At 39.2% G+C, this 14,966-nt stretch overlaps 1 protein-coding gene across 8 annotated transcripts in view; it reads right to left on the minus strand.

Annotated features, from left to right (window-relative positions):
* Window positions 1-9,802, minus strand: part of CROT (carnitine O-octanoyltransferase) — a 68,288-nt gene extending 58,486 nt beyond the window's left edge. The window contains exons 1-4 of one of the 8 annotated variants that reach the window (XM_017680340.3): window positions 8,197-9,797; window positions 7,653-7,761; window positions 5,197-5,332; window positions 573-697 (exon numbers count right to left, since the gene is read on the minus strand). In XM_017680340.3, coding sequence (XP_017535829.1) covers window positions 573-697; window positions 5,197-5,311 — 240 coding nt within the window. In that variant the 5' untranslated portion in view covers window positions 5,312-5,332; window positions 7,653-7,761; window positions 8,197-9,797. Of the gene's footprint in view, window positions 1-572; window positions 698-5,196; window positions 5,333-7,652; window positions 7,762-8,185 lie in introns of all 8 variants that reach the window. The other 7 variants (XM_017680275.3, XR_012132328.1, XM_036990741.2 and 4 more) reach the window with 7 other exon arrangements.
* Window positions 9,803-14,966: the final 5,164 nt, after the last annotated feature.

Raw genomic sequence — 14,966 nt, forward strand, 5'->3', positions numbered from 1 at the left:
TCAAAGAAGATTCCTTGTGGAAAATTGAGACCCTAGGTAATTATTATACCAAGGTCTCCTCAATCTATCTAACCAAAATATAGGATACTCATAACCATTTTTAACACCAATTTTGTAATTGCTCTTTTTCTCCTGTGCACTGATTAAATATTTCTATGCCACTTATGTGACATGTCTATTTTGGTATTTCAGGTTTTCTTTAGGCTATGATTACCTGGACAAAATATTCTCTCAAGCATGTTCTACAGACCACCTGCATCAGAACCACATGGAGCAGCTGTTAAAATAAGGATTTCTGGGCCCCCATTCCAGAGATGCTAAATCAGAATCACTGGTTGCAGGAAATCTGCACTGTAATAAGTTTCCTATATGATGAGAGGAACATACACCCCACATACACCCCTCAAAACACTTAAGAGTTAAGCAAGTCATTCGTTCTTTGGAATGATGATAATGATAACAATGACTGCAAAGATTTTTACAGTAATTATTTTAAAATGAAAGCTATGTACGTTTTTATTTTTCATTCTCTAACCATCAATTTCTAGTTATAAATGCAATAAGATAAATACCCAATTTCTTTTTCCTTTTGCTCTTTCAAGTAATTTCTGGTGCAATGTTTTTCCAATACCACTTTGAAATTTTTGGGCAATTTCTTCAGTTTTCTTGTATTCTTCTTCATTTGCAAATGGCTTTACTGTAAAGAGAAATATGCATAAAGCATCACATTACCTACTACACACTCACCTCTATTATTACTTACACAAATCTTGAGAATCAGTTATATAATTATATATTATCATAGCAGTCCAATAAATTATAAGAGTTTACAACATCAAAATTGCTGAAAAGCAACAATGCAAAATACTGTAAAAAATAAAACAGGAACTACTATGTAATCTGGTAACTGTTTTCTGAAAAATTACTTTAAAATCATTCTGGATGATAATAATTAAAATGACAAAGATTGGACTATCATCTAGCTATTAGTCCAATAAGAAAGTCAATCCTGTTCAGCCACAAATAAGAGAAAATAAATCTTTCCCCAGTGTTTAAGCAGAGCCTTGAACATGTTATATACATAAATGCAGTATGTGTGTAAATTTAAGTGTAAAGCCAGCCTGGAGAAGTTTAAGGTCCTTGTGGCCAATAATGGTTTCCCTCCAAAAAACAAAGGTATAGGGGTCCTAGCACACAAAACCAACTGTACTAAAAATTAAGTTATAGGCTATAGATGAAAGTAAATTAGTAACCAAGGGACATCAGTATCTTCTTTTTGGTTTTTTGACCTCTTCAAAGTCTTAAAGTCAATTTAAGTAACCGTATTCAGAATAATCAAAAACAGTGACTAATCAGTGAACTTTTTTAAAAAGGAACTAGAATTCCAAGATTAAAATGAAAGAGAAAAAAGGAGAAAAGGAAGAAATGTTACCATTGTATCAAAAACCTTATGATTAAGCCAAGTGAACTAATGTTTGTCTCCATTCCTTCCAGAAATATGCTAAGATGACACTAAGGTAAAAATTAGGCATAAATCCATAAGGAAAAAGAAAATAGAAAAAAAGAGAGGACAGAAGGCAAGTTACACTAACATTTGGAAATTAGAAAGCACATGGAACAATGGTGACTGACTTTGTAAAATGAAGGAAATTAATATATAAAGCCTGGAGAGTAGAAGGCAGTCAGAGACAGCAGAGTCAGGTGCAAACCAAGAAGGAAGCCAACTCCTACAATCCTGGAAAAGTTCAGGAATTCCAGACACATGGGCTTCCAAAGGCAAAGGGCAGAGTAAGGCTCTGAACAAGAAAACTGCTCAGAAGTCTTTAGGAGCAGAAGTCAACCATGCCTTACACACCTGGAGATCTCCTCCACTCTAGAAAGCCAGGCAACTCCTTCCAGTGCCAGTAGAAATGTGGAGATCTGCTCTCAAGAGAAGCTGACCCAGAGAAGCGGAGCACATGGATTGTGTTCCATACTGAAAAGCGAGGGAATATAATGGAAGAAATTGCACCAGAAATTACTTGAAAGGGCAAAAGGAAAACGCCTGAAACAATAGGTCCTCCAGACCGTTTCCCTACTCAGTTCCCAGAGCACTAGAGGTGAGCTTGTGCCTTCTAAACAAGAAGATCCTTTTATGGGGAAACTGATCAATACAAGAGAGAGGAGTATAGGAATTTGGATATACTCTAAGAGAACTGCTACATCTCTACCCTGTTAACCTATACCGCTCAGTATAAGGCCCACTAGTCACCAAGCCCTAACTATGCACACAGAGCTCCCAGGCAGCTTGTTACAGTCTGACTCTTAAATAACTAAGGACTGTCAGATATTTGAGGAAAGCCTATCACGCAACAGTCAGAGAGCAGAACAAACAAAAATGGCTTTACAAAAAAGGATCAGTGAACAAAACTGGACAGCTACATGTAAGAGAATGAAACTGGATTACTGTCTAACTCCATACACAAAAGTAAACTCGAAATGGATCAAAGACCTGAATATAAGTCATGAAACCATAAAGCTCTTAAAGAAAACACAGGCAAAACTCTTGAATATAAACATAAACAACTTCTTCATGAACATTATCTCCACAGGCAAGGGAAACAAAAGCAAAAATGAACAAGTGGGACTATATCAAATTAAAGAGCTTCTGTACAGTTAATGACACCATCAGTAGAACAAAAAGGCATCCTACAGTATGGGAGAATATATTCATAAATAACATATCTGATAAGGGGTTGACATCCAAAATATACAAAGAGCTCACGCACCTCAATAAACAAAAAGCAAATAACCCAATTAAAAAATGGGCAGAGGATATGAACAGACATTTCTCCAAAGAAGAAATTCAGATGACCAACAGGCACTTGAAAAGATGCTCCACATCGTTAATCATGAGAGAAATGCAAATTAAAACCACAATGAGATATCACCTCACACCAGTTAGGACAGCCACCATCCAAAAGACAAACAACAAATGTTGGCGAGGATGTGGAGAAAGGGGAACCCTCCTACACTGCTGGTGCAAATGTAAATTAGTTGAACCATTGTGTAAAGCAGTATGGAGGTTCCTCAAAAAAACAAAAATAAAAATACCATTTAACCCAGGAACTCCACTCCTAGGAATTTACCCTAAAAATGCAGGAACCCATTTACCCATTTTGAAAAAGACATATGCATGCCTATGTTTATTGCAGTACTATTTGCAATAGCCAAGAAATGGAAGCAACCTAAGTGTCCATCAGTAGATGAATGGATAAAGAATATGTGGTACATATACACAATGGAATATTATTCAGCCATAAGAAGAAAACAAATCCTACCATTTGCAACAACATGGATGGAGCTAGAGGATTATGCTCAGAGAAGTAAACCAGGCGGAGAAAGACAAGTATGTTCTTATACTCAACTGTGGAGTATAAGAACAAAGCAAAACTGAAGGAACAAACAGCAGCAGACTCACAGAACCCAAGATGAACTAACACTTACCAAAGGGAAAGGGACTGGGGAGGATGGGTGGAAAGGGAGGAATAAGGGGTATAAGGGGCATTACGATTAGCACACATAATGTAGAGGGGGCACAGGGAAGGCAGTATAGCACAGAGAAGAAAAGTAGTGATTCTATAGCATCTTACTATGCTGATGGACAGTGATTGTAATGGGGTATGTGGTGGGGACTTGATAAGGGGGGAATCTAGTAACCACAATGTTGCTCATGTAAGCCTAAATAAATAAATAAATAAATAAAAAGGATCAGTGATATCAAACAGTAAATGGACCAAAAACCATTTTTTTAACTGAACAGTTATCCCAGGAGGACCCAGACCCAAGAAACAGGAGCTGCAAAGAGAGCAAAGATGGGAAGAGAAAACTATTAAAGACACAATATTTTTAAATGTTTCTAGAACTAAAAAAGATGACTTCTTAAACTAAAAGAACCCGAGTATTCAGAGAAATAAATGAAAAAACCTACACACTAAGGGACATCGCTGACAAATTCAAAATGTTAAGGATAAAGAAAACCGTTTCCAGGTGCATCCAGAGTCAAAAACAACAGGTCACAAATAAAGGATCAAACATTCGAATGGCTTGCTTCTTAAGATGAACAGTACCTTCAAAACTCAAGAAAATAATTTCCAACCCAGAATCCTATACTCAGCCAAACAATCAAGAATGAGGGCAGACTAAATACATGTTTAGTACTTACATCCTTTTCCATCCAGATACCCTTTCTCGAGTAGCTTCTGAAGATATACTTCACCAAAACAAGAGAAGAGGAAGAGGAAGAAGAGGAAGGCAGAATCCAGGAAATCCAACCCAGAGGAAACTGCTGGGATGATGGCTGAAGGAAAGCTCCAGGATAACAGCTGTCCAGCCAGCTCCAGAAAAGTGAACACCGACTGGAGCAAGAGGGTAGAGGTCCCAGGAGGGGTGCCCAAAAAAGAAATAGAACTGAGAGGAGATTTTATGCATTTACATGTATTCAGGGATCTTCAGTGTAGTGAAGTGTTTGGGAGTGCATTAGTTATGCACGCAAAGCAAACTGAGCCAATGAAAAGTGAGAAAAACAAAACAAAATGCAGCAAAAAGGTAATAATCAAAGTACACTGAAGGGTTGCATTAACTATAAACCCTCAATGGTCAATGAAATTAATTCAGGTAAAACCCTGAATTAAATCAGGTGAATACTAATTTAATCACAAATGGTGACTGTGTACAACTAGATTAAGAGAATGAAAGAGAAAATGAGGATATGTTGAACTGCATGTATCTTGGGGCAGGGAGGTTAGAGGGTTTAAGAGAGCTAAATCCACATCTTTTTAGGAACTAATTATGATATCTACAATGATAAAAACCCAAGAAATGGTAGTATGAGCATGTTAGTTTAAATTTGGAGATAAACAACAGAAGAAACAGATAAAATATTTGAAAATGTTTGCCTTAGGAAGTAGGATTAGAAGGGGGGCGAATGAAGCAGAGGACTACTAAATTTTATTGTAAGCCTAATAGTACTATCTGGCTTTTCAAACTGTTGAAAAGTTAACATGAGAAAGACAGAAAGTTTTAGACATTTTAAGGGTACTTTAATTATCACAAGCCTAGAGTAAAAAGCAATTAGGCCCTCATTAACTTGAAACAATTTCATAGTTTTCTAAGTTGTCAATGATATTAACATATACTAAAAGATTACAAACATACCTGACTCAAGGTATTTTTTTAATGATTCTTCAAGTGAAGGAACAGGCAGTGATGGAAGTGAATCCTGGTACTGGAATGTTCGTTCTTCATTTGATTTAGACAATTGATTTTCCATGATTCAATCACACTAGGAAATCTCAAGAGAAAAAACCCCTTACAACTTCAATCTCATAAATACTCTTATGCATGCTAGTTCCAATTCACTAAAGCAATATTCAGGGACATTATATCCAAGACTTAATCCTATACTTTAAGGAATTCATAATCTTGTCAGAGAGAGAAAACCAATTTAAAAAAATGAATGTAGACTCTAAGTGCTAGAAGTCATGGAGCAGAGTGATCATTGGGATCAGTATAATTAACATTTACTGAGCACCTACTATTTGCAAAATACTGCAGTAGGTATTATAGAAAAAGTGTTATCTCCCTAATCTTCATGTTATTTCTGAAAGGTGGCATGTTCACTGATGTTTCACATATGGGGAAACTAAAACTCAGAGGAATTTAGTAACTTGCCTTAGGTCAAACCAACAACTCAAACCCAGATCTGTTTGACCACAATCTCCCTACACAAAGGCTACAAGATAGTAGGTTAGGGAACCTGAGGTAGGTCCAGTGGTGTGAGGCCTACACAGAATGGTATCGAGTATCCCAAAGCAATCTTGAACATTTCCCACAAATATATTAGAGAATTACCCAGAAAAATCAAGCCCAAAATATGAGGTATACAAGTGTTAAATGATAAATGAGATTTTCAAAGATGCCTTTAAAAATTAAATGTTAAAACAGCAATTGAGAAATCAAGGAATATTAATATTGAATAAGAAATTGCTGTCCTTTCAAACACTACTTCTTAAAACTAATAGCAAAGCCAAATTATTTGACTCAGAGAAGGTTGCAGAATAAAACATTACCAAAAACAAGGGTACGGCAGATCGCTTGGAGCCAATATAATTTTTTCCCTTCTTTCTTAACAGAATCCTAAGTTTTAACTGGGTGTAAAGCCACATAGCTATATCTTTCCTACTCCCCCTTGGAGCTCAGTATAGCTTTATGATATGTCACCTCCAGGTGACGCCCCTATAAAGGACTCTACGTACTCTCCCTGTGCTTTCTCTCCTTCCCACTGTGCCAACTGTTAACATCACCTTGGCCCCATTTATATAGAACAAGTATTGAAGTTGTCAGAATCTTCCCACTAGTCCTAGCTTCCTTCTAGATGTAGGAAAAAAAAAAAACTTTTATGTTATGCATGCTCTTCTATTTCGTCTTTCTTAGGGTAGAAAAGCTTAACCTGCACCACTAAAATAAAGAGATAATTCAAAAACAAAGTACAGAATGATCTTAATTACTCAGCTTTCTCCTACCTAATACTTTCGGCATTTTTCTCTGACCATCCATAAACATGGCTTTAGACCTAATGGAAATGTAGATCTGAGTCCAAATACTAACTCCACCACTTACTAGCTATGTAGACCTAGGCAACTAACATTAACTGAATTTCCTTACATATAAAGATAATAATCATATAACCAGAGAGTTTTTAGGATTATTGTTTTAATGCCCGCAAAAGCACATCATAAAAATAAAGTACTCTAATGAGACAACCGTAGTATGTTTGGCAGAATTCTAGAAATGGCCCTTATGATTCCACCCCCTTGATTCCCCAGAAAGTGTGAATATAAGATTATCATTTCCATGACTGTGACGGTATTACCTTACACAACACAATTGACCTTAAAATAGGGAGATTACGTAGGTGTGCCTGATCTACTCACTTGATCTAATCACTAACCTGTAGGAGCAGAAAGCTCTCTCCATTCGGCAGAAAATGAGTCAGAGAGATTAGAGACACGAAAAGGACGGGAGGTGCTCTCTGGCTTTGAAGATACAGGGGGGTCTTAATGGAAGTAAGAGAGACCCTGGCTGACAGCCCGAAAAGACATGGGGATGTAGATCCTACAACTGCACTAAAATGAATTCTGCCAACAACCTCAATGAGCCTGGAGGTGGATTCATCCCCAGAGCCTCCAGAAACCCTTATTTCAGCTTTATGACCCTAAGCAGACTACCTAGCTAAACCTATCTAGACTTCAGAACTGTAGAAGCTGTGAGATAATAAATTTGTATTGTTTAAACTGTTAAGTTTGTGTATACCTCCCTGCCATTTAAGAGTCTAGGAAACGGATACCAAGACTATCAATTCCATACCCACTGCAGTCTTACCTCACCAAGAGGCACACATTAAAAATATGAATTACCAGATTCTTTCATGAAGGATGTTTTGAATTCTCAACCTCAAAGATTAAATAATTCCAAAAGAACTTTCATATGCATTATGAATATGATGACGCTGGCTTTAATGACAGTGGACTTACTGAGGGGAGTAAGATGTAAACTCAGTGGAAAAGAATTAGGAACAGTAAGATTTAAAAAACAAATTTGTTTTCTCATACCAGTACACACGATGAATTGTTTAGTTCTGCCAGGAGCCTATTGCAACAATTCTGGTTTGAGGTCACAGGGGTTTGGACTAGGCTGATGACGGTGGAAGGGAGAAACACGCTGAACAATTTGCAGGGGGAAAACAAGCAACAGAAACTGTTAAAAGGAGGTGGCAGACAGACAATCTTGGGTTGTGAGGCCCCAGGACTCAAACTTTTGGGAATCACAGCAGACTAGAAAAAGTCCATCTGCTAGAGAGCTGCATTAACAATTCCTATGGGATTGACCAGGTTTACGACAACCGCACTCCCATCACACACGTCCATGGGATACAAGTACATGTCTGCGCACGGGTACATGGCGCCGGCGTCCTGTCACAGGGCGACCAGTTCAAAACTCGGCTCCAGAAACTAGAGGAGCGGAGGGCGACGAGAGCCTGGAGCCTCCTCCCACCTCCAACCCAAGGGCTTCTCCAGACACTCAAGAGGCACCAAGCGAGGGAAATCCAAGCAAGCCCCACGACGGACCAGCCCAGCGGCCCCACCTCGGGGGTACCTCTCCGACCCAGGCAGACCAGATGCCAGGCGACACGACACCTCCGCCGAGTCCGGCGCCTCCGCCGTTCTGGTCTCTTTAACTCCGTTCTGCACGACTTAACTTTGCCCCGCGCCAGAAGGGTTCGGGGAGGGAGGCAGCGCTGTCCGGAGGGCCTGCGGGTCCTTCGCCTAATGCCCCGCAACCCACAGCTGCGGCGCCCGCCCACCGCAGGCCGCGGAAGAGAGGGAATTAGACGTAAGGCCGCGAGGGTCCCGCCCCGTGGCCACTGGGGAACGGGGATTGGTGGAAAGCTGCGAGGGCGCGTTCTGGAAGTCTGGGCCGGGCCTGCGCTCTAGGGAGACCCGACCGCCCCTCCCCCGGGAGGCTGCCGGCCTGGGAGAGGCTTGCCTGACGCCCGATGAACGGTCCGCACTTTGGCGGGTAGCAGTTAGCAGCTTGCTGCGGGTGGAGCACAAAAGTTCTGGCCCGGGACTGCGCAAGGTCTCCGGGCCTGGCGTACCTAATCATCCGGGTCGCTTGCGGGAACGGATGGCTCAGACCCATTTTCACCCAACTCGTGCAGATGTCTGCGCAGTTTCCCTTCCACTTATGGCTCCACTTGTGGTTTACCAGTCGCTGCTACCCTTCCCCGTGCGACGCTTTTTTCAGTCTCCAAGCAAAAATTTATACCAGCGCCATAAAAAAGAATCTTAGCGTTCACCGAGTGCCCTGGCAAGAAAACAGTCGCCGTACAGATCCCTACTTGAACTCTTCTGTCGCTTCATCCATTAAGGCTGAAGTTAGCCCCCGATAGATATGCTGCAGGACTCTGCACCATCCCCGGCCTCCCTCTCCTTCTACAGGAGTCCTTGAAGCCCTCAGGGATGCTCGCGCTGCAAGCTTGTGATTGATCTGGCGTCTTTTATTGTCCCGCCAAGAAATAGGGTTTTTAACCACAGCGGAGTTGGACACCTTATAGAAGATCATGATGTAATTAACTTAGTTTCACAGGATAACCCATTTTACATATACCTCTTGAAATAAACTATTTGTATTTCGTTTTAAGTAACACTTTGATTTCTGAGGATGAAAAGGCCAAGTTTGCAGTGCTTATAAACTAGATATCAAATATCAGGAACTGGATTCCAGATTAACGTGTCATTACAAGTCCCAATCCTTCATCTGTCTTACCTAACAGCTTTATGAGTAAAATCTGGCCTGAACGGGAACCAAGGCTTGGTGTTTCATGTCTTCTACAGAAATACTGGCGTGTTTCATTACAGTGCAGCTCCAGACTTGCTCGAGTGTTGCATAATATATAGCAGATACATCTTTCTAATAAAAGTTCTAATTTTGAAACATCAGGCCAAAATGTTTTCAGATAAGGGGTTGTAAACTTTTAGTAGTGAATGTGTGATATAGAACATTTCTTTCATAGCATATGTTAAAACTGGCTTACAAGATAGTATTCCTGAACAGAATAATAAAAAGCTACTCAAAAGCCTTCATTGTACTTTTCTCTCCTTTCTAGTGAATTTCAGCACCTCTTTAAAAATTTATGTGTGTTTTATGCCTATTGGTGGCATTTTTCATGTGTCTGTCGGCCATCTGGAAACTTTGGAAAATGTCTTTGGAAAAATGTCTATTCAGTACCTCTGCCCATTTTTAAATCAGATTATTTGTTTGGTGTTGAGTTGTATAAGTTCTTTATGTATTTTGAGTATCAACACCTTATTGGATATATCATTTGTAAATTTATTTTCCATCCAATATGGGTTTTTTAAAGCCTTTTCATTTTGTTGATGGTTTTCTTTGCTGTGGAGAAGCTTTTTAGTTTGATGTAGTCCCACTTGTTTATTTTTATTTTTCTCTTGCCTAGGAAGAGATCCAGAAAAAAAATTGCTAAGACTAATGTCCCACTGTGTTTTTTACACTGTCTTGACTGCTGACTGCTGAAGTTTTTTAGTTTTGAAATCTGGAAGTCTAAGTCTACCATCTTCTACTTTTTCAAGCTTGTTTTAGTTATTTTGGATATACTGCATTTCCAAGTAGTAGGTGTTGAGTCTATTCTCCTCAGTTCTTGTCCTCGCCCCAACAAAGAACTGAAAGGTAGAGACGCAGTACCAAAGCAGAATGAAAGTTTTATTTGAATACCATCACAGGAGGAGCAGGTCAGAGTCAAGGTAGACAAAGGCAAGAAAGGGAAGCTAATTGAACTCCTGCTCTGCATTGGGCAAATTCATTGCCAACACTTAAAGCTAGGGTCACCTGGCGTCCAGTGTCCGCTTGAATCTGCGCAGTGTGGGAACTAAGCCCTTACCACCCCAAGATTTGCAGAACCACAGAGCACTGGATGGAGTGAGATTATGTTCTGAGAACTTTCCGAAGCAAAGAAAGATGTTCAGGCAGGCTACTAAAGAGCACGATTGTACAGCACAGTCCTGTCTTGGTCACCCAGGCTAGGGGAACTTGCAAGCCCAAATCAGAGCTCTCAATAGTCCCTCCCTGTTTTCCTGGAGTAGAACAGAGAGAGTAACAGACTGAAAGAAAGATGAGTGTGGGCAACCTCAGAAAGGAGGCACACATACAGGCTTAGGGTCTGGGGTTTTTATGATGCTTTTTGGGTAGGAGTCAGCATAAAGCATGATATATACAGGTGATTTATAATTCCTTTGAAATTTTGTCTAAAGAATAGGGTTATTTAGGTGACATATCAGTGGGCTAATCAGCCAGCCATATGTTGCTAGGCAAATGTGTTGGTTCAGATCTCGGCATTCTTTATCCACATAAGTTTTTTACACTTTGTGGAGGTCTATCTCCTGTCCTGGTTATAAAATCACTTAATTAAGGGTCTGGATGAAAAGGAAGAACAGAATACAAATTAAGTTAAAGAATGAGCTGGGCCTTTTTGCAGGCTAAGTAGATTTTACAGTGGCAATGACCCTTGTCCTATTTCCCTGCTCTATGGGGTAGGGCAGAGAAGTCCTTGATTGCCTTTTCTCTGTGTCGGGAATATCTGGATATTCCAAGTCACTCTTGGCCTTTGAAACTTCAACTAATTGACTCATTAAGTCTATGAGTCTTTTCTGGCTCTCTGCTTTTATCTGGTTAACTCTTTGAGTCCCTCTTAGTGGGCCTTACTGGCTTTATTCTCTCTCCACCCTGCTCCTGTCTATTTTTCTGCCTAACATAGGGCATAACAGTTTTACAATTAGCTACAGATACCAGAGTATAGTGTTTCATTTAGGACATAAATACTGACTTTTCATATGCATCATGCTTCTGAGAAACCAATCTAATCTAGTTAGTGAACTGGAAATATCAATGTTTTTCTTTCTCCTGTATCATGTAGCTACATCTTCATTTACAGTTATGAGGAAAGAACGATTCACAAATATAAAGTTCAACATGAATATTTATAATAACACTAGCTTTATAGTCTATATAGTGCAAAATATTCATGTTGATGGGTATCTGGGGACCTTTCCAATATATAGCATCCAAGAAAATTAGAGATTATATATATATATAGCCTCAAAAAGAAATCAGTTTCATTCAGTTTAAATAACTATAGCTTGCAAAGAAAAGGCTATGGTCAGCCCTTCAGTGAAACATCAGTGGGCTAATCAGAAGGCCATATGTTCCTAAGCAAATTATATTATCAAGAATCTAACTTCGAAAAGCAACTGAGAAAATGGTCACCCTGGAATTATGGGTAATTTACCTGATTATGTTTCATCATACTGAATCTGACCTTTTTAAATTTGGGGAATAGTTATCAATATTAGTGGTATTTTTATAATTAACAATATGAAATTTACTGTTAATATAAAATGTTCAGTCTATCAGCATTAAGTGCTTAGAGAAAAATGTTACATTTGAGAGTGACTTGTAATTTGTTAACCTTGAATTACACTGAATATTTTGTCTTTTTAAAACTTGCATTCCATATTAGTTTATGTCTCATATTCAGATACATGCCCTACAATGTACTTTGCCTATTAAAAAATACATGTGTATTTTCTTTGATGTATATTGAAAGTGTTGCATTATTAAAATGCTTCTGGTTACTTAACCATCATAATGCCTTTTTTTTCTATCATTAAATTAGCAGAAAGGATATCATAAATTAAACAGAGTAAACTCCTTTATAAGTTTATACAGAAGGGAAGGTGCCATGCTATTCTGTGTTATTTCGTCATGGCACCCTTAACAATTCGCAACTCCTCTGAGCTTCAGTGTTTTGTTTTACTTGTGTGTTTTTTGACGGTAATGTTTGTGACTAAAACCCTAACACTTAAAATTACCAAGTACCTTCTGAAGTTCCTGCGTTAAGAGTTCTTATTATCTGCCATGACATAGAATATAAGAATGCAAGGAGATGAAGTCACTCTTTATCAACACATTCTTATGATTGTGGAACTTAAAAAAATGGGAAGCACAAATAATCAGAATTTACCTTTAGTATATACCAAGATAATTGATATGTATAAAAATTTGAAATGTTTCATAATCTGAAGTACCCTCTATAATGTCAAGGAGATACGAAATGATGTTACTCATAATCTTAGAGTCAAACGTCACTTCTTGTGGTTTTATTCATGACAGTCTTTGTATTATAAAGCAGGGGCACACAAAGGATGATCTGATGTTTGTGCTGCCCTCCATCATGTAAAGAAGCTGAAGGGGGATTTCCATTTCTGCTCCAAAGACCTCACTTGCCTTTTATTCCCTGTAATAGCATCCTTTTTTCACCATGTCAAGTTCGTCTACATATACAAACACGACTTGTAATACATGCTGTGCAAATATAATCTCAGTTGTAGTGAAGTTAGACATAAATTCCTCTCCTTATTCTCCTTCCAGTGACTGTTTACTTTTCTAAGGCAGCTATGCTTTTTAAAAAGGTAGTTTCATTTTGTTATAGAGCCAGGTGGAACCATCTGTTCCTTGTTGAAACTGCATGCGAACAGCCACTGAGTCCCTCTCTCCAGACAGTCCCTGCCTAGCTTTTCTTTAGTTCTATACATTCAGTATCTTTAAAATGTCCTATCTCAACTAACATATATGTGCTTTCCTTTAACTTGTCGCTTTCTCTGAATTCACAGAACCTCTAAAAACATCTCTTGTTCCTTGTTATTGTTGTTGTTTCTTCTTTTTTGTTAGGTTCATCTTTGGGCACATCAACTCATAGGAGCCTAGAGCTCAGAGGACACAGGAGTTGCATCCTGACTCCTCTAACTTGACTCAAAAACTGTTAACCTTGAATGGCCTTGAAACATTCAGTGGATACATTCAGTAAATATTTGGGTATACAGATTTGGAGCTCAAGAGAAAGTTTATATGAGGCTGCAAAGAAAATACTGTTATTCTATCAAATTTCAGGGAATCAAGAGTAGTGAGCTTAGAGAGGAGCACCTCTAGCTCTGGTAAGGGGGGAAGACAATGGGCTTTCATTCTGAAAGTGGTAATGATAGTGTGGCAAGTGTGTAGAGGACAGTGAGGAGGCCAGCTGAGAAGTTCATACTGGGCATGGAGAGATGAGAGAGAGAGGTGGTGCTAGTTGATGAAGCTCCTTCAATGCCACACAGAAAAAACACAAAAATTTAAAGCTAGAAATACAACGGTAGAGAAAATGTAAGTTCCATGGCCAGTAATCTCACCTGACCTTGCTCTGCTGGCCTACTGAGCATGTGATATGCTCGCAGGCACAGGTTTGTACGTCTGTGGGCAATGAGTAGTTACTACATAAAGAGCTTTGCCCAGGTCTCTGTAGCTGCAAGATGGCAGAGAGGTCCGGAGGCAGAGACCAGGTTGCTACATGCAGATTTCTCTGAGGTGGGCAGGATTCTAGCGCTGGACCTGCCACCACGAGAATAAAACTGGGTATAAACCCTCTTACCCCAAGAACATTCCATTGTTATTTTTCGGTCTCATCAAATCCAGAATGAACTTTTCCCAGGACTGAAATCCTCAGGCAAGACAATTTTCCCTTTTTTTTTTTTTTTTGAGAGGGCATCTCTCATATTTATTGATCAAATGGTTGTTAACAACAATAAAATTCAGTATAGGGGGGTCAATGCTCAATGTACAATCATTAATCCATCTCAAGCCTAATTCTCGTCAGTCTCCAATCTTCTGAAGCATAACGAACAAGTTCTTACATGGTGAACGAATTCTTACAGAGTGAATAAATTCTTACATGGTGAACAGTACAAGGGCATTCATCACAGAAACTTTCGGTTTTGATCATGCAATATGACCTATAAACCATCAGGTCAAATATGAATATTCATTTGATTTTTGTACTTGATTTATATGTTGATCCCACATTTCTCCTATTATTATTATTATTTTTATTTTTAATAAAATGCTGAAGTGGTAGGTAGATGCAAGATAAAGGTAGAAAACATAGTTTAGTGCTGTAAGAAGGCAAATGTAGATGATCAGATGATCAGGTGTGTGCCTATGGACTAAGAATTAATCCAGGCTAGACAAGGGCAGCAAGACATCCACGGATGCAGAAGATTTCTCTCCAAGCAGGGGGGGTGAGGTTCTGAGCCTCACCTCTGTTGATCCCCAAATTCTCACCTGATGGCCCCCCTGCGACTGTGCCTGTCTTAGGTTGTTCCTCCCTTGAGGAATCTTACCCGTCTCTGGCTAACCAGTCATCTTCCGGGGCCATACAGGGAAATGTAAAGTTGGTAAGTGAGAGAGAAGCCATATTGTTTGCAAAGGTTAGCTTTTTACTTCTTTGCAGATTTATGCCCTGTGGCTTCTATGCCCAG

Source organism: Manis javanica, chromosome 6 (assembly GCF_040802235.1).
Source record: "Manis javanica isolate MJ-LG chromosome 6, MJ_LKY, whole genome shotgun sequence".
Classification (NCBI taxonomy): domain Eukaryota; kingdom Metazoa; phylum Chordata; class Mammalia; order Pholidota; family Manidae; genus Manis; species Manis javanica.